Raw genomic sequence first — 21052 nt, 5'->3', positions numbered from 1 at the left:
AAAAATAAGAAGGGGAAAAAAAAAGCAAAATAAGTGATGAACAAGCGACAAGCACGAAAACTACAGTTACTTTAATATAATTTTCTTTATAATATTTATAGTATTAGCCATTTAGTAATGTAACCTTGGAAGAATGTGAAATTTTCTTAGCAATTTTAATATTTACATGCTGTTATTAAGCATTCTAAAAGTTTCTATAATTCAGTTAATAATGATGGCATCCTTGAACAAGAAAGATCTTCAAGTTTAGTTCCTGATTTGGGAGAAATGCAAGTTTTAAACCAAAAGAAAGTTAGCCAGTCTCATATGACCACGAAAAAGTTCTTCACTATTCTTGGAAACGTAGGTTGTTCATTCTGCAAAACATAGAAACACCAGCCAAACAACACATGCAAATGACAGACAAAAATACAACATTTCTACGGCATAATCAATGATAGAAATTACTGTATCCATCCTATATATATATATATATATATATATATATATATATATATATATATATATATATATATATATCTAATGGAAACTAAGACTGAGAAAAGCCTTTTTCCAGCAGCAGAATGCAGCAGGCTATTAACAACAACAATTAAGTATTGCTATAACTGTCAAAAAGAAATATTTCATTAGTCTTCATAACAATAAAACAGTAATGTATTGTACAGTCTCGTTCATCATCTTAAAAAAAATAATATTAATAGCAAACAAAGAACAACGATAATTCACTTCTATTAAAACGGAATAAAAATAGAAGTAAATTAACATTGATCTTTGTTTGCTATTAATATTTTTTTTTTTTAAGATGATGAATGAGACTGTGCAATACATTACTGTTTTATTGTTAGGAACTTAAATTAATTAAATTCAAGATTTGAAATAAAAACTGTCCAAGCTATTATACAGGCAATTAATATGGATTCAACTTGCACCAATCCTGAATTAGAGAAAATGTCTTCGAAGCATCCAATGAAATAATGCAAATTTTAAGCCAATGAAGAGTTAATCTACATTTTCATTGTAGTTTACAATGAAAATGTTCATTTTGGAGACAGAATTGTGGCAGTGTTTTGTGTTCTATCTATGGCAGATTTAACTGTTTGGTGTGGTCTCCAAAGAGCAATTAAGATACAAGAATACTGACATTTTTATTTCATTTTATTTTTTTTGTTACTGTGATTTAAAAGGTTAAATAAATAGCAACTTTTTAAAAGACTGAATGATATGAGCAAAAGCACCCACTCAATGAAATTGAAAATATGAAAATATAATATATAATATAATGATATAATAAAATGAAATATATAATATAAAATGAAAATATTGAAAATAATGAAATGAAATGTAATAATGAAAGATTGATTTCAAGATGAAAGTGAATATCGTTAGGAAGTACAAGGTTGTCACGAAGTCATGTTAAAATAAAAATAAAATAAAACCATTAGCCTACAAAGTTATGTATGTAGATTTACAAGCTAATCATGCAATTTTAACCTGGCCACATTGACTATGAATACAATCATTAAGGATGCAGCTGACATTAAAGCACACATTCAAGGATCGGCACCACTGAAATCCACTACTATAATGAAACAGCATTGGTGCAATTTATGAAATGGAAAAACTTTTGATTATGTGGATGGAAAACCAAATACACACATACATTCCTTCTAGCATAATACCTATTCATGGAAAAGAAATGAATTTTTACAAAGTTATGAGAGAAATACAACTTAAAGGAAATTGAAAAATTCCTTGCTAGACAAGGCTAGTTTAAGAAACTGCATGTTTCTTAAACGCTGCATGTTTAAGAAACATGCAGCATTTCATAACATTAAAGTGATTAGTAATGATGCAAGTGACAAGACAGAAGTACTGCAAAAATCTCACATAAGTATTTTGCTTATTATGTTAACTTTTTACAATTTTATATATGCTTATTAGTGAAATAAGGAATGTGTTTTGTTATAGGATAAAGAAATCTAAATATATATATATATATATATATATATACATATATATACAGTATGTACTGTATATGTTTGCATTTATTAATGCAATTGTCAGTCTTAATGCATCAGTCTTATCCGAACCGCCATGTGGTTAAGCAGTACCATAACTAAACGAGACTTAAATGAATTTAAGCAGTAAAATTGCTTACCAGAAACAAAAAAGACAAAAACTGGTGAGATCTTACTAAGCAATAAATACAAAACGTTATATTCAAGCAATAACAATCAAGGAAAAGGAGTAGCTATAGTATTCAACATTAAATACGAGGCTAATCTTCTTGAATGGCAGGCAATATCATGTAGAGTGATGTTGGCAAATATCAGAATGGGGAACTGGACAATGAGACTTATTTGTGCCTATGGTCCCACAAGAATGTGCTGCAAAGGTAGTAGCAGAGAAATTTTTTTGAGGCTTTAGAGAAAGCAACTGACACAATGAAAAAGGAAAAGTTGGTTCTTGTTGGGAATCTAAATAGCAGAGTAGGAAATGATTGTAAGACATACAAAAATATATGGGGAAAATTTGGAGAAAAGAGCAAAGCTGATAATAATACCAAGTACCTGTTGGACCAGGACATGGACTAGTTATTACTAACACAATGTTCCACCATAAAAATGTCCATAAATTCACATGGAGAAAAGAGGCAAGGAAAAAGAAAAGTCTCGCTGACTATGTTATTGTTGATAGTGATGTTTTCTCCCTGGTGCAGGACACTAGAGTGTACTGAGGATTTGAAATTGGAAGTGATCACCATTTAGTCTTGAGCAGGATAAAATTGAATTTCATATTGTAAAGAAGAACATGTAAGAAAGTTTTAAAGCAAATAAAAGTTGAGCAGCTCTCAGATGTGAACTGTAGACTAAATACACAAACATTATTCAAGAAAAAATAAAAGAATTTGAAAACAGGAACCTAACCTTGGAGATTCAGTGGCAAGCCCTGAAGAAAACAATTGATTGATTCAGTCAGAAAGGCAGTGAAGGAAAAGAAGAAAAATAAGTCAGCATTTGCTCTTAGAGAATACAGAGACAAATGTAAGAAAGCTAAATATTGTGTAAAACAGCTAAACCAAAGTCATAGGAAGAACACAGAAAATAAATATCAAGAAGGTGGCAAAATTTTCTGGAGGCTGTAGGAAAAAGTTCAGAAATGGAAAAAAAAGTACTGTAAAAGGAATCAGAGATGATGAAGGTGACATGAAAACTGGAGAAAAAGATATTCTTCATGTATGGAGCAATTACTTTGAAAAATTGCTAAATGAAACAATCAGTGATAGCACAGTGGTAAAAAAATACTCAATAGGCATGAAATCAGGAATACATATTCATACTTGAAATAGAAAAAGCCATCAAAAGCCTGAAATGTGGAAAAGCAGCAGGAAAAGTTTTTATATGCATCTTTAATTACTCTCCAAGGATTCAGAACTGAGAAGTTAATAACTGAAAGACACTGTAATATATCAAGCCTTTGTATATGAGAATATTCTATGCTTAATGAAAGACAAGCAATATATATTCCAAGGAGCAATATGGAATCTGCAGTAAAAACGTCCTTGTTTTGAAAATGCATTTGGAACTGCTCAATTAATATATTCCTATTGTTTGAGCAATTATTCTTCATGCCTACTTTAGAAAATTGAAAGAAAGATGCAGTAAGGAAACTGGAAGACATATTCAAGTAAATTGGTTAAATGAGATCTTTAGCTATTGTATTTAAGGAAATTTCCATATGGCCAATCTGTTTTGTAAAGTATTTGATGTTATATCTCAGAACTGTATTTAACTGTGACTTAGAAAGTGAAAGATATATATTTTATTGAGCTCAGAATGTGCAATTCTTAGTATGGTCATTTAATTATTATTTGTATGTATTAGGAAGTCAGAAATTAATTTACTACTTTTAATTCTATAGAGAAATTGAATTGGAAATCTCTTTAACAAGATAAAGTGAATTATAATTTATCTAATATAGAGAACTGTGTGTTCTCTTGTATATATGTTTATAGTAAATGTTTTTTTATTTTTTAAATAATTGAGCTTCATTCATTAGAATACACAATAATAATAATAATAAAATAATAGTTTAGAAGGAACTATTATATAATAATAGTTCCCGTGAAAAGTTTTTTTTACCTTGGGTATAATATATGTTAAAGATAACAAGTAATTTTATAACCTTGGTTTTAATCCTTTTTCCCAAGTAAGCAAACAGACAAGTAAGTCAAGTTTGCGCCTGAACGTGGTTCAAGACTTATGGTGGTGGTGCAAAGGAACTATTAAAAAATAATAGTTCCTTTTTATATAATAATAGTACAGAAGGAACAATCAAGCTTCCATTTCAAAATATAACAGCACCTGATTAGTTTACAAATGTGGATAAAAAAAAAAAGTTATGAAGAAAGAGGACTAGTGTGCACCTGATCTTTAATGTGAACAAAACTTCTTTATTCTTGGGGGGGGTTCCAGAATAAGCTTAGCTGAATTCCAAACCCAATGTTTAAGGGATTCTTGTTGTTATTCCAGATTATGGCCACAGCAACTAAGGCCATGAGGCCAGTGTACACCCTCTGTCCAAAAAGAAACCAAACTTTTGATAGAAAATAAAACACAGGCCAATTATAATTATTCAAATCATTTATTTCAATCAATATACTCTCTCTCAGCTTCGATACAGCGTTTGGCAAGTCAATTATTAATTCATTAAATGAATTGTTTATATCGGTTTTTTGGGATACTGTTGAGAGTCGTGGTTACTGCCTCTTAAACGTTTTCATTGGTTTCGTATCGCTTTCCTTTCATCGGCAAATGAAGTCGGGGGGGAAGAGAAAGAAGTCACAGGGTGCTAAATCAGGTGAATACGGTGAGTGATCCAACACACAAACTTGGGTTTTGCTCAAAAACTGTCTCACAATGTTCGAACAATGAGATGGTGCATTATCGTGCAAAAGTGGCCAGCTGCTTGCATCACGATATTCATGGCATACGTGACGAATTCTTGCTCTCAATTGCTTCAAAACTTTGAGATAAAACTCACCATTAACCGTTTTGCCAGGCAGAATACATTTTTTGTGGATAATGCCCTTGGAATTGTAAAACAAATCAGCATTGTCTTTATTTTTGACTTCCCCAAGTGACTTTTTTTCAGATGCCCCTCTTCTGGTGGTCTCCACTCAGCACTCTGATGCTTTGCTTCGGGCTCATACGCAAAACACCACGTTTTGATCATTTCAAGGAAATTTGAGTCCTGAGGTCCTTCCAGTGCTCAGTTGGTTATATTTTTTGGTCGTCGGTCAACTTGTGGGGAACAAATCGCGAATTTAATTTACGAAGGCCCAAACCAAATTTATTACAACAGTTATACAATTTAGTCAGTCACTTGTAGTCTTGTACTGGATTTATTAAAAAGTAGAACATCATCTGCATAAAGTAAAGAGCTGAGATTAATATCACCAATTTTGATATCAGGTTTAATACCTTTTTTTCATAATGTGATCCATATAGATAATGAATAACAGAGGAGATAATGTACATCTTTAAAATGACATAAAACCTTTTTCCTGTACTTCCTTCAATTCTAACTGCTGACTTGCAACTCAAATAAAAACTACGTATTGCTTGATATAATGCCCCATTGACACCATACAACTGTAGCATTTTGAATAGATTTTCTCTTGGTATCTTATCATATGCATTTTTTTCAGATCTACAAAACTTAAATACAGATCTCTGTTATCCCATGATTTCTCAACTATTTGTCATAAGTGAAAATCTGATCCTGACAGCCTCTACCTGGCTTGAATCCAGCTTGTTCTTCACCAAGCTTCCCTTCCACAATCCTTCTCAACGGTTTCTCAAGTACACTTGCATAAATCTTACTAGGAACACTTAGTTGGAAAATACCTCTGTAATTCTCACATTCAGTTTTACTTCTCTTTTTATATATGGGTACTATTAGAGCTCTACTCCAATCATCTTCTGGAATTCGTCCCTCTGTCCAGGCCTTCAGAACTATGCAGTGCTGCCACTGCACCTTTTTGAGCAGTTCTGGTTGAATATCATCTCCAGCTGCCTTTTCACATTTCAGGCTTTTGATGGCTTTTTCTACTTCAAGTATGGATATGTACTCCTGATTGCATGCCGGTTCGGCGTTTTTGATTACTGTGCTGTCACTGATTGTTTCATTTAGCAATTTTTCATAGTAAATATTCCATACATCAAGAATATCTTTTTCACCAGTTCTCGTGTCAATTTATCATCTCTAATTAATTTTACGGCACTCTTTCCTCCATTTTTAACTTTTTAAACAACCTCCAGAAATTTTGTCACCTTCTTGATATTTATTTTCTACCTTCTTACCAAAGTCTTCCCATGACTTTTGTTTAGCTAGTTTTACAGTGTTTAACTTTCTTACATTTGTTTCTGTATTCTCTAAGAGCAAAAGCTGACTTATTTTTCTTCTTTTCCTTCACTGCCTCTTTAAATTCTAGTGTCCGCCATGGAGTTCTGATTTTTCTATCCTTGCAGACAACCTCACCACATGCCTCTCTGGCTGAATCAATCAATGTTTTCTTAAGGTTTCCACTGAATCTCCAAGGTTTGGTTCCTTTTCTCAAATTCTTTCATTTTTTCTTGAATAATGTTTGTGTATTTAGCCTACAGTTCACATCTGAGAGTTGCTCAACTTTTATTCGCTTTAAAACTTTCTTACACGTTCTTCTTTTCAATATGAAATTCAATTTTATCCTGCTCAAGACTAAATGGTGATCACTTCCAATTTCATATCCTCAGTACACTCTAGTCTCCTGCACCACGGAGAAAATATCATTATCAACAATAACATAGTCAATGAGACTTTTCTTATTCCTTGCTTCTTCTCTCCATTTGAATTTATGGATATTTTTATGGTGGAACATTGTGTTAGTAATAACCAGTTCATGTCCTGGTGCAACAGGTATTTGGCATTATTATCAGCTTTGCTCTTTTCTCCAAATTTTCCCAAAATAATTTAGTATGTCTTACAATCATTTCCTACTCTGTTATTTAGATCCCCCAACAAGAACCAACGTTTCCTTTTTCATTGTGTCATTTGCTTTCCCCAAACCTCAAAAAATTCCTCACTTCTACCTTAGTAGCACATTCTTGTGGGACCACAGGCACAAATAAGTCTCATTGTCCAGTTCCCCATTCTGATATATGCCCGCATCACTCTACTTGATATTGCCTGCCATTCAAGAAGATTAGCCTCCTATTTAGTGTTGAATACTATAGCTACTCCTTCTTTTCCCTGATTGTTATTGCCTGAATAACATTTTGTATTTATTGCTCAGAAAGATCTCACCAGTTTTTGTCTTTTTTGTTTCAGTCACCCCTATTATGTCGATCTGGTACTTATCTAATTCCTCAGCTAGCTCCATTTCTTTGCCATTCAGGCTTCTTATGTTGATAGTACCAATCTTGAACTCTGGTGAAAGTTGAATTGGGGTGTGTGTGTGAGAGAGAGTCAGGATTTGTTCCAATAGCTTTTCGCTGTTTGCCCTGGTTCCCTGACAAAAAGAAGGGGGGAGGGGAGCTTGTTTAACCAGGTGACCCAGTTGGCATGAAATTTTGTCATATTGTACCATCATTTTATATTTTGGATTAAGCCAATAAGAATACAATTTAGTTCAGCTAAATCCCAAATTGCCAGCCCATCCTAGTTCTTTCAATATCCAGGTAGATAGCTAACAGGATGCACCACAAGAAGGTGAGGATTGGATATTAGGTCAGAAGCCCTGGTCGGTTCTCCGCATTCCTTTAAAGGCTAGGTGGAGGTCTACTCTCAGTTATACAGCTTTGACCCTTAAATACCCCCCCCATATGGATCAATAACTATATGGATCAATTATGAAGGAAAGTGGTATTAAATCTGATATCAAAATTGTAAAAATTAATTTGGCCCTTAACTTTATGCAGATGATGTTATACGCCTAAATAAATCTAGGACTAGTGTGCAGGATTCCCTATTAAATTGAATAACTGCTGTAATAAATTTGGTATGAAAATAAGCGATAAAAGTATCAACTGTATCCTAAAGCAACAGAATGAGTAAAGCTAGTATGATAAAAAGTCAGCTGAATAAATTTATATTGAATAAGAATGCAATTAGTTAAAACACTGAATTAGCTATAAGCAAGACAGTGTTCAAACCAATTTTAACTTATGGAGCTGAGAGCTGGGTAAGACATAAAACACTTCGTGAAAGACTGGAAACCACAGATATAAAAGTTCTAAGAAAGCAGTGAACAGATAGTATTAATGGCAGTATCATATTAAAAATGAGGAAACTAGGAAAGAACTTACCATTGTAAGTTCTTTCCTAACTTTTTTTTCCAAAATTCTTTTGGAAAAAAAAGTTAGGAAAGAAAAAAAAATTTCCTAATTTTTCTTTCCAAAAATAATCAAAAACTTACCTGATTTTGATTATTTTTGGAGCATATATGCAAATTGTGAAACTGTTTACTTGACTAATTTCATAGGATTATGCAAGCTGGAAATAGAATATCACAGATTTGTATGATCTGGTGCTTAATTTATAGAGGAGAAACTCTCAAACAAAAATTAGAAATATGAGGCTATCATCATCAAATTCCTAATGTGCACCCACAGGTAGGTGTACAGGATATTATATTACTCCTACATGAAAAACTTGCACCATTACTCACTTCCAGTCAACAATTTTCCTCCAAATTAATCTGTCTGTCAAGACTCCAACATTATCAGAACTTATATTTCTTTCTTTTAAGACACTTTTCATTGTATCAATTCACCTACATCTTGGTCTTTCTCTGGGTCATTTTTATGCCAACCAGGAATGTGTTAACAGAGCTAATCTCAGATGGTATGGTATGGTCACTTAAACAGAATGGGAGAGGAAAGATTAGAAAAACAAGTATTCTTTGCCAGGTTGGCATAAAAATGACCCAGAGAAAGACCAAGATGTAGGTGAATTGATACAATGAAAAGTGTCTTAAAAGAAAGAAATATAAGTTCTGATAATGTTGGAGTCTTGACAGACAGATTAATTTGGAGGAAAATTGTTGACTGGAAGTGAGTAATGGTGCAAGTTTTTCATGTAGGAGTAATATAATATCCTGTACACCTACCTGTGGGTGCACATTAGGAATTTGATGATGATGATAGCCTCATATTTCTAATTTTTGTTTGAGAGTTTCTCCTCTATAAATTAAACACCAGATCATACAAATCTGTGATATTCTATTTCCAGCTTGCATAATCCCATGAAATTAGTCAAGTAAACAGTTTCACAATTTGCATAGATGCTCCACCCCGTGTGGTGACCAGGGTTAAAGAATAGTCCCAATGTAGCCCATGCATGTCGTAAAAGGCGACTAAAATGGGTACCCAGTACCCGGGGGTATAGCCGGGTTCCTTCTTGTAAGGTTGGGCGCAGGGCTAACAACCCTGTCCTGTAAAAACTCATTTGTTAAGAAAGTCAAAAGGAAAATTAGCCAGACGTACTTCGCGGAACAACTTGGACAACAGAAAAAGGATTATGAATATTGGTTTGGAAGCTGGAATGTCTTGAGCCTGAACAGACCAGGAACATTGAAGAGAGTGTGTGTGAGGAACTACAGAGATATAGAATGCAGATAACAGCATTGGCAGGAGGTGAGATGGAAAGGAAGTGGCATATTTGATACCAGAACACATACTATTTTTTACATGAGAGGAGATCAAAAAGCCTTTGGCACCGCATTTTTGGTTAATAAAAAATGGAAACACTTGGTTCTTGATTTTAGACCAGTTAATGAACGACTTTGTGTACTGAGAATAAAGTTTAAGATATTCAATATTTCACTTATATGTGCACACGCACCAACTGAGGACTCTTGTGAAGAAGACAAGATGAATTTCTATGAATTATTGGAGAAGATACATGATCAGGCACCGAAACATGATGTAAAAATGGTTCTAGGAGACATGAATGCCAAAATAGGAAAGGAAGAGACCTTCCGACCAACAATTGGAAGAGATAGCGCACACGAAGAAAGTAATGAAAATGGCATGAGACTAATTGATTTTGCAAGTAGCAAAAATATGATCATATGTACAACCTGTTTTCCACATAAAAAAGTACATAAAGTTACCTGGAGATCGGCAGATGGAAAAACGGAAAATCAGATAGATCATGTGATGATTGATAGACGACGTGCGACAGATATTATTGATGTAAGAAGTTTTAAAGGAGCGGATTGTGATACGGATCATTACTTGTTAAGAATTAAATATAAACAAATTTCCTAGGTAGAGGAAAGAGAACACCAAGATATGACATCCAAAAATTAAAAGATGGAAAAATCAGACAAAAATATATTGACAGATTGGGAGAAGAAATAAATGAGGATAACATATAAATAATATGACTATAGATAAAAAATGGGAATGGACCAAGAATAAAATTTCTAAAGTGGCTGAAGAAGTCCTGGGATTCAGAAACAAAGATAAAAGAAATGAATGGTATGATTTGGAATGTAGAAAATGTGTTGAAGACAGAAATACAGCTCGCCTAAAGATGCTTGGATGAAAAACTCGAGCAAATGAGAATGAATATAGAGAAAAACGAAAACAAGCCAAAAAGATTTGTAGAAGAAACAAACATGAGTGGGAAAAGTCAAGGCTAAATGAAATTGAGATTTTGAAGAATACAGGACAAATTAAGAAAATGTATAATAAGATAAAGGAAATTAAAGGCGGATTTCAACCCAGAACAACTTTCTGCAGAGACCATGAGGGAAACTTGCTCAGTGGAAAGGAGGACATTTTGAGAAGGTGGGCAGAATATTTGAAGATCTCCTTCAGGACAAAACAAGCTTGGAAAATGACGTTCCAGAAGAAGACGAGTTTAACGAACCCCTGGCAAGTATGGGAAAAGCTGAGACAGAGGAAGCACCAGAATTAAACGAGGTGGAATTAGCCCTAAAGAGAATGAAAAATAATAAAGCACCTGGTGAAGATGGAATACCAGTTGAGCTATTAAAATACGGTGGGCAGTCACTATTAATCAAAATACATAAGTGCTTGTCAGAGGTATGGGAAACTGAATCTATGCCTACTGAACAGTACACTGCTATTATCGTTCCTATACATAAGAAAAATGACAAGTCTCTGTGCCAAAATTATAGAGGAATATCACTGTTAGCAGTAATTTACAAAATATTTGCAAGGGTACTGGCAACTAGATTGGAACCCTTTATAGAAAAAACGCTGGGCGACTACCAATGTGGCTTTAGGTATGATAGATCAACAACAGACCAGATTTTTAGAGTACGAACTATAATGGAGAAATGCTACGAATTCAATATCAATCTGCACCATTTGTTTGTGGACTTTAAACAAGCCTATGATAACATCGATAGAGATAAGCTATTTAAAGTCATGAAGGAATTCCAAATTCCACCTAAACTGATAAGATTAGTTAAAATGACACTCAGAAATACCATGGGTAGAGTGCAAATACAGGGCGAATTCACACCTGAGTTCAGGATTACCAAAGGATTACGACAAGGAGATCAACTATCAACAATGCTTTTCAACCTATGTCTTGAAAGGGTAATACGAAATGTAATTATAAACAGAGGTGGAACTATTATGAATAGAAGTCTACAGCTTTTGGCTTTTGCGGATGATGTAGACTGTATTGCAAGGACTGAGAGAAGCCTTAGAGAAGGTTATAGACAAATGAGAGAGGAGGCAAGGAAAATGGGACTACAAACAAACGAAACTAAAATAAAATACTTAATTGTTGCCAGAGATAAACAAAAATTGGGAAACAGCCATTTCACAGTAGATGAAGAAACCTTTGAACGAGTCCAGCATTTCAAATATTTGGGTTCAGTAATAACAGAAAGTAATGATATGTCAGTTGAAATTACCTATAGAATAGCTGCTGCAAATAGAACTTATTATAGTATTCAACCACTATTAAAATCGAATTTGATTTCGATAAAAAGTAAAATCCAGCTATATAAAGTAATCCTCAAACCCGTGCTTTTGTACGGCTGCGAAACATGGACAATGATCCAGAGAGATCAAAACCAATTACAAATATGGGAACGAAAAGTATTAAGAAAGATCTTTGGCCCAATTAATGAGAATGGACTTTGGAGAGTGAGGAATAACAAAGAAATAATGGAGAAATTCAATGAAGTGGATATTATTACTGAAATAAAGGTGAGAAGACTGAGATGGCTAGGACATGTTCAGCGAATGGGAGATAATAGAGCCGTAAAAAAGGTCTTCATGTCTGGACCAGGTGGATCTAGGTCCAGAGGACAACCGAAAAGGAGATGGCTTGACGATGTGAAGGATGATTTAAAGAAAATGAGAGTAAAGAACTGGAGGAGCAAGACACAGAATCGTGAAGAATGGAAAGCTATCCTGAGACAGGCCCAGGTCCTAAATGGACTGTAATGCCAAGAAGTAGTAGTAGTAGTATATATGCTCCAAAAATAATCAAAAACAGGTCAACACATAACAGAGATCTGCATGTGATTCATCTGTTCAGTGATACTTTGGTAAAGTTGTAAGTCTCATGCCTGGTGGTTCAAAACAAAAAAAAAACAAAAAAAAAAACAAAAAAAAAAAAAAAAGTTAACTTATACATATTTTGTAACGATAGACTTTGGAGTTCAGTAAAACATGACTAACCTAAAGATGCAGTAGTCTTCCAACTTTTACTGTATAAACTAAAAGCCAGGATAGTAAATTCAGAAAATTTGAAAATAACATATAATTTCAATGAATTATGAAAAGAAAAATTTATGAAATGATTGAATTTATGAAAATATCTAAATTAAAGATTCCCATTTCAGATTAAAATGGCTATATTTTTATGTTAACTTTGTTCAGGAAAAGTTTGTAGCCTATAGCACACATTTAGTACTAGGCAGGCAAAGAGTTAAAGAATACAGAAATTGGGATGTAGAAACTACACTGAAACATTTTCCTGCCTTCAGGTTCCCAATAAGCAGAGTTGTGGTCTCAGTGGCAAAGAAATTAATTGTTTACCACCTAAAACTTTCACAAACATCCATGCCACCTAACTGACCAACCAGAACAGCACTGCATTGTTCTCAAATAGATCATTACACCGTTCCCACTACTTCACTTCACATATTAAAATTAATAATTAAGGAACTTAAATATGTCTTAACTGAATTCAAAACCAAAGTGGACTTACCATAAAAAAAATTACTCTTGCCTGATCCATTTCTGCCCACTAAAAGAAAATTTAATTACATATTAAATTTAATTCTATAAAAATGATAACACACACAAACACACACACACACACACACACACACACACACACATGCGCGCGCGCGCCCATGCATATAATACATACTTACTAAGAGGAAGGAGGAAATGAAGAAAAATAATGTTTTATATCAGTTTTATATCATCTCATACCATCACACCATGTGTTCATTTTATTTATTTATTATTATTATTTTATTTTTTGGTTAATCCCATCCATAAAACAATGGTGACCTACATTGGTATTACTATATCAGTACCAACAAGATCAGTGCACAGTAATCCATATGTGACCTTAATAAAATCTTATAAAGAAGAATAATAACCTCCATATTCCTGTTCATCAACGTGCCATTCAACATGCACATAATCAGATGAATCAATTACCTTTACAATATGTCCTCTTAAACTTCACTCTCAAATCACTATCTCATTGACTTTCTTAATCCAATTCATTAATGTACTCTGCAGTTTGCGATCTCTTCTTCCCAAGGTGCAACTTACACTGTCATAAAATGCAGCTATTACTATTTTGTTCCCACCACCACCAGTCTATTTCAGTCATTCTGCAGTATGTTCAGTAACTATTTATCTTCCTAGATGTTTGCATCATCGGCAAAGAACTAAATATTTCATTTCCTATATCATTTATGTATAAATTAAATAATAGTAGTCCAACTACAGTCTTGAGCACACTACTAGCGCTTTTCTTGGATTCTACTCCTCCATATACTACTCTTGGGTATCCATCCATCAGTTGCCATCTTATCAATATCAACAGCTTCATATCCAACTGTTGGCTCTGAAATTTAAGTAACAGAGTTCAATTCAATGTTCATCCTGTTAAATGTCTTTGCAAAGTCCAACAGCATCATCATATATAATCAACCTTCATGAACCATGTCTCAATGATGCCTTTAACTCTGGTTAAGATGAACTAACCAGCCCTTTAGGTGAAAAGAAATTCATCATAGCTTTTCAACCAAAGGTGAGTTAGCCAGTCTCATAGAGATCCTCGAAGCTTGGGTTTTTCATCCAGCAAACCATTCAGAAGAAAACGTGCAATTTACAGCCACAGCAAAAAATGCAAATAGGATTAACTGTTCTTTCTTAAGTAGAACCAGATTTATAAGAAGCCAAGTTACTTGACTGTGACAGACTGCTGAGCCTAACATGAAAGGGAAGATGGGACAGGATAAATTTCAAGCAAAGATAATTATATCTATATTAAATATATCCAGTTTAAACAACTAATCTAAACAGCAAATAGCTGTTAATGATCAGGAAAAGGAATAAGCAGCTAGAGAATTCAAAATAAACACAACTATGATCATCTTGAATGGTAAGCAATTTCAAGTAGAGTGAAGTAGACAAACATCAGAATGAGAAATTGGACAAGAAGACTTATTTCTGCCTAAGATCTCATAGAAGGTTCTGTTAAGGAAACATGCAGAAATATTTTTCAAGGCATATATTTTTATAATATACTGTTGCATTATACATTTATTAACAACAATATATTATTTAATATAATGCATTTAAAGGAACTGTTAATAAAATAAATTACTGATATATTATTATTATAAAATTTAATATAAAAAATAAATGGAGGAGGAAGAAAGAGGTCGGGTGATGGTATGAACCTACATGGTCACCCTGTTGTAGAAATATGCATATCATTGTGGCCACAGCAGTGATTACTCAGTATATAACTCACTCACTTTTGGATTATTATTTTTTTTTTTCTGCATTGATTTAGCAATCTAGGGCTGTGGAGATGATATCCCTCTGGGCGTTTCCTGTTTTTCCCTCAAAAATATAAAAATAACCCCAAATACATTTAATAGTATTTTAATAGTACTTATTTTTGAAGTGTAGTAATTTAAAGCAATACTAAGTTTAAAGTATGCATTTATATTTAACAATAGCACTAATGATAATATGGAAATAATATATTTACTATTAATACATGACATCTCCAAGAAGTCCAAGAGAGCTCATGGTGGGAAAGCACTCTACTACACACGACTTACCAACTCATCTAGTTAATTTTCCAATTACACACAATGACACCAACCAACATACAACACCATCTCCTCCCTACCACCACCAATAGTAGTTTTTCGTCTGTAAACCATATGTATTCTCACAGCCGATATGCCTGCATGTGGGACGAAAAACCTAAGTTTCTAAGAAAAGAAAACTACCATGCTGCTTCTGTCTAAGATTCACTTTGCTAATTCACTTTCAATTGAAAAAGCCTATATAAAGATTCATATTGTCACAACGAGAAACGAACTCAGGTCTTTTCCAGTGAAGGGAGAAATGTCTCATTGTTCTTCCATTATGCCATGAAGGAGCTTTAATATTTAAATTTAACCAAGATATTAAAATAATACTATTCCTTTTTTTTTTTTTTTTGGAGGCAGGTGGAACTTGTGCTTATTGGAGGGATATGATATCTAGCTGAAGAGAGGAGGGGAGAATTTATAATGTATGAGAGTTTGTGACAGAAGAAAGAGGATTTAGAGATCTAGAAAATTCCATTACCAAATTTATGGAGAAGTTCTAGTTCAGCATTAAACTTTTTAAAGTTTCTTAATAGTTTATAAACTTAATTTCTGACCTGGCCTGTATATCCACTCTCCAATCAGTGCACCCCTCTCTCTCTCTGGGATAATGATGATGGAGCTATGTCCTATATATATGTCCTCTACAAATGGGAGGGATGTAGCTAATGTTCTCACGATGGTCATGACAAAATGTATGATTTACAGCATCAAAACACTGATGGAATCGATGTTCTCTCCTGCAAACTAAATTTCGATGAAGATGGTGCATCTGCATCAACCAGATTCTCTTCCTACGTCTTTTTCAAAATGATGACCCTGTTAGTGGTGGATATACCTTTCCCTCTGCCCAAACTATTAAACCATCAAGCTGCAGGACACTAACAAGTCAACATACACTCCATGGGAAGATCTCAGAGATAATTTGCTCCTGACCCAGCCTACACATATCATTTATTTCCTACAGATCTTGCAGCTTCTTGTGTGTGTGTGTGGGGAGGGGAGATTAGTGATGTCATTTTGGTTGGGTGTGCTGTCATGCGGCTTAAGCAACCAGCCACACAAAATTCATATCATTTGTCTGTATGATTGCATTTTTATCAATATGGACCAATTAAGATGACTGCATAGCACATCGGCACTCATCTTAATTGGTCCAATGCAATTAATTGTAGGATAATTTTGAATACTTTAATTTATCAATTAATTGTAACCAAATCTGTGTGGAGTGAGAGACAATGTGTTTGTTTTAAAATAGCAAACATAAAACAATAATGAAGAAGAATACTATATTTGGGTGGTATGTTTGAATTACTCAAAAGTGTAATTTCGAAGAAGGATGAGGCTTACCTCCTTTGATTACAATCATACAATCTGCTGCAAGCTCTGCTGAAAATGGGATATTCAGTAGATTATCAACACTTTTTCCCATTGTAAATATTGGCAAAAAAGTTATAAATTATTTATAAAAAATTATATACAGTAAAACTTGTCCAAGGCGGAACGTGAATAAGGCGGAAACTTGCTCAATGTGAACAAATTATATAGTCCATGCCAGAAGAATAGGCATTACAGTGTTATTTATTTTGTATAATGCGGAATCTGCCCAACTTGTGAGTGGAAACCAAAACTGCTAGAATTGATTACACCATATGAACCTAAAAACATTTACAATGCGGACGAAACAGGATTGTTTTTTTGGGCATTAACAACAAATCACTCGTTGTTAAGGGAGATAAGTGTACCGAGGGGGGAAAATGTCCAAAGAAAGATTTATAGTGTTATTGTGTGGGAATATGGTGGGAGAAATGGAAAAGCCTCTCGTGATTGAAAAAGCAGCAAAACCAAGATGTTTAAAGAACCTGAAAATTAATAATTTATCAATGATTTGGAGAAAAAATAAAAAAGCTTCGATGACTGCAGCTACAATGGAAGAGTGGTTAAACATGTTTAATGCAAAAATGAAGAAGGAAAATAGAAATGTCATCCTTTTTCTTGACAATGCTACCCCACCCAAAGATAACACTTTCAAATGTGAAAATCGCCTGGTTCCCAGAAAATGCAACAAGTGTATTACAGCCCATGGATATGGGTGCTATTTACACATTCAAACTGCACTGCAGACGATTTCTGATGCAATCTCTGATTTCGAATATAGAAGAAGCCAATAGCTCTTACGCATTAGCAAGATCTGTATCGGTTCTGGATGCTGTGAATTGGATTGGGTTGGCAGCGAAGAAAATTAAAGCTGAAACCAATCTCTGCAGAGGAAAAGAGCTTTCCGGTGATACAGAGAACTCTGTTCGAGGTGATGACCATCTAGCCACACATTACAGCTTTGAATCTGCTACAGCTCCTAGTGGTAAGAAATAGACAAAACGAAGATGTGGAGGATGAGGAGGAGGAGGAGAAGCAGCCGGAGAACAGGATATTTCAACGAAAATTCGTACACATGAACAGGCCCTTCATTGCATTAATGAAGTAATGCAGTTTGCAATTTATTCAAACTCTTCTAGCCTTCTTGAATTATTGTATACAGTTAAGGACTGCATTCAAAAAGACATGATCACAAAAAAGTAGAAACAAGTTTCTTTGTTGGATCTGTGGAAGAAATCTCAATGAGTTGTATATTGGAAATGTGTAATGTGCAGTGTAATAGAGCATTAATACAGTACTTTAATAATGTGTTATTATTATTATTATTACTATTATTTTAATAATATAGGTCTACAAGTATCGCTACTTACAAGAGCCAGTGCTGCCGATTGTCACTCATAAACAGGTATGTACTATGTAATATGATTTTAATAGGTTTTAAATTTTTTTGCAATTTTGTATAATGCAAAAACTTGGCCAATGTGGAAAATATATTCGGTCCCTTGCAATTCTGCGTTGAACAAGTTTCACTGTATTAAAAACTTGTCTATATCAGTGTCTGAAACATGTTAGTTCATACTTCACGCATGTAAAACAGATGAAACTCAGAAAACAAAAAAAAACACCAACTCATGACAAATAACAATGTTCAATTGGATTGGCTGATACAATAACCAATGACAGCCACCAATTTCTAGTTATTGTCTCAGCACACACCCTGCCTTGCCTTGCCTTCTGGTGGTTTAAACCAAATGAAATGCTAAGAATTTGACCCACTGTGCCATCTATTCCAAGGGCTCAAAGGTGTCCATATTTGTGACTGCACACCCAAGCTATTATACAAATGTGATGCAATGTTTACACATTGAAAAGTGTGTAAACAATATACTAATGCTTCATGAAGAGGATATTGTGTTTAATTTTAGGAATCATGTAAAGCCAAGAAACAATTAGGGGAGTCTTTAACAGGAATAAATGCAAAAATATAATATCAGTGACAGCATGCAGTAATTTTACACATATTGTGTGTGTGTGTGTGTGTGTGTGTGTGTGTGTGTGTGTGTGTGTGTGTGTGTGTGTGTGTGTGTGTGTGTGTGTGTGTGTGTGTGTGTGTGTGTGTGTGTGTGTGTGTGTGTGTAAAATTACTGCAGATATATGTATACAGATATATATATATTTTACACTGCCTATCTCATCAGCGATTCCTTTTACACTACTCTTACTTCCATTTTAAAACTATAATATCCTCCAACACGTTTTGTTACTTTCCTGGAATTTACTTCCATATACTGACTCAAGTCTTTCCATGACTTTTGTTGAGTTACTTTTACACAGTGCTTTGCTTTCTTACATTTTTTCTGTATTCTCTCAGTATATGCTGATTTAATTAGTAACTTGGGTTTGGTTCTTGAATAATATTTCCTTATTTGAGTAAAGTCCATCTCTTAAAGCTGCTTAACTTTTCTTCTTAATCTTAAAAACTTTTCTTTTCAATATTATATAAAATTTTATCCTGCTCAAAATTAAATGGTGATAATTTCTTATTTCAGATATCCTGTGTCCTGAACCAGTATGAAGATATCCCTATCAAAAATAGTCAATGAAACTTTTCTTATTCTTTATGTGTTCTCTCTGCATGAATTTGTACTCATGTTTATTTTGGAATATGGTATTAGTAATGATTACTTCATATTCTGAACAGAAATCCAGTGGATATTTAGCGTGATTATTACCTGGATTTCTGTGTTATGCAAACTGCAACAAATGAGAAAGGATATGAAACTGGTGATATGGAGAAAAGGGTGGCTGATGGACAGATACTAAAAAGTAGTATATGGTGGAACAGAATCCAAGAGAAGGCAGGTGACTAGAGGCATGCCTCAGGGCTCTGTGCTTGGACCACTGCTGTTTAATTTGTACATAAATGATATAGGAAATAATTTGAAAGGTGATAATCAGTTGTTTACTGATGATGCCAAAGTTGGGTAGGATAATAGCCAATCAAAGTGATGTAGAGAGCTTGTAGGATGATTTAAATAGGCTGACAGTATAGGCAAAACATAATGGGTGTCAATTTAATATGAAAATATATAGTTATGCTTGGGATAAAAAGATTACAAACTGTGAACCACATTGAGTAAACTGTGCTCAGGAAACTGATGAAACCATTTTTTGGTGATGATGGTAGTAGTAATAGAGAGTTGAAGTTTAGAGGACATATCGCTAAAGTAGCTAACAGAATTGCTTGGTTATTTGAAGAACACATTAACAAGCAGAGATAAGTTAGTTATTATTCCTCTTTATAAAACCTTGATATGGCCACATCTGGATTACTGTGCTCAGGTCTTGTCACCTTGGTTTCTTGTGGATGAGGAAGTGGTGGAAAAGATCCAAAGGTAAGCGACTAAGATGATGAGTTGTCTGCAGAATGCTTCCTATGAGGATAGATTCAAGATGTGTGAATCACAAAAGTTGATTGATTGGCAAAAAAGGAAGAATATGATAGAAACATTTAAGTTACTTAAAGGATTTTATAGGATTGATGTAGAGAAATTTGTCTGCGCTTGCTAGAGGGGACAGAACAAGCGATCATCCTTGGAATTTGGGTAAGAGTATGGTTAGCAAGAGCGTGAGGACTAGATTTTTTGCTTGGAGAGTGGTGAATGAATGGAATGGGTTGCCTGAGTCAGTTGTGAGTGCTTTGTCTGTTAATGGTTTCAAGGAGAGGTATGACCGACATTGTGTTGATAGTTTGGGTTTCCCACAGTGAATCTTAATACTCCATAGAGGTACCTGTGTAATAATAACTCACAAAAATGCCATATATATATAGAATTCAACAACTATATTCACAGATAAAGAGGCTGGTGAAATGATATAATGTCCAGCCCAATGTAATAAAATCCAAGGTCTCACTTTAATTAGCTGTGGTCAGAATATATCAATGGCCTACATATTAATGAATTAGACTAAGAGAGAGAAGTTACACAGCACACTGCAACAATGAGCCACACATCTGGCATCTCAAGACTATATTCATAATCTACCCTATCCTATTCCCTCAGCCATACAACTGGTTTATGTTTATTTGATGCATAACATTTATTAATTTAGAAATATCTCTCTGCTAATACCTTGTATCAATGATATACAAATTACACAACACATAAATTATAATTTACCTCTGTATAAGTGATGTATTTCTGAATAAATCCAGTACAAGTCTGCAAGATTTCCTGACTAAATTGAATAACTGCTGTAATAAATTTGATATGAAAATCA

The 21052-nt window shown here is 34.0% G+C and overlaps 1 protein-coding gene across 1 annotated transcript in view; it reads right to left on the bottom strand.

The window, feature by feature from the left end:
• SMC3 (structural maintenance of chromosomes 3) overlaps positions 1-21052 on the bottom strand; it is a 450203-nt gene that overhangs the window by 393007 nt on the left and 36144 nt on the right. The window contains exon 3 of the mRNA XM_090391130.1: positions 13249-13287. Coding sequence (XP_090247256.1) covers positions 13249-13287 — 39 coding nt within the window. The remainder of the gene's footprint in view (positions 1-13248; positions 13288-21052) is intronic.

The sequence above is a fragment of the Typopeltis vanoorti genome, chromosome 4 (assembly GCF_054136105.1).
Source record: "Typopeltis vanoorti isolate ZY-2024b chromosome 4, IOZ_Tvanoo_1.0, whole genome shotgun sequence".
NCBI lineage: Eukaryota > Metazoa > Arthropoda > Arachnida > Uropygi > Thelyphonidae > Typopeltis > Typopeltis vanoorti.
This window is presented reverse-complemented; position numbering and strand designations above follow the sequence as displayed.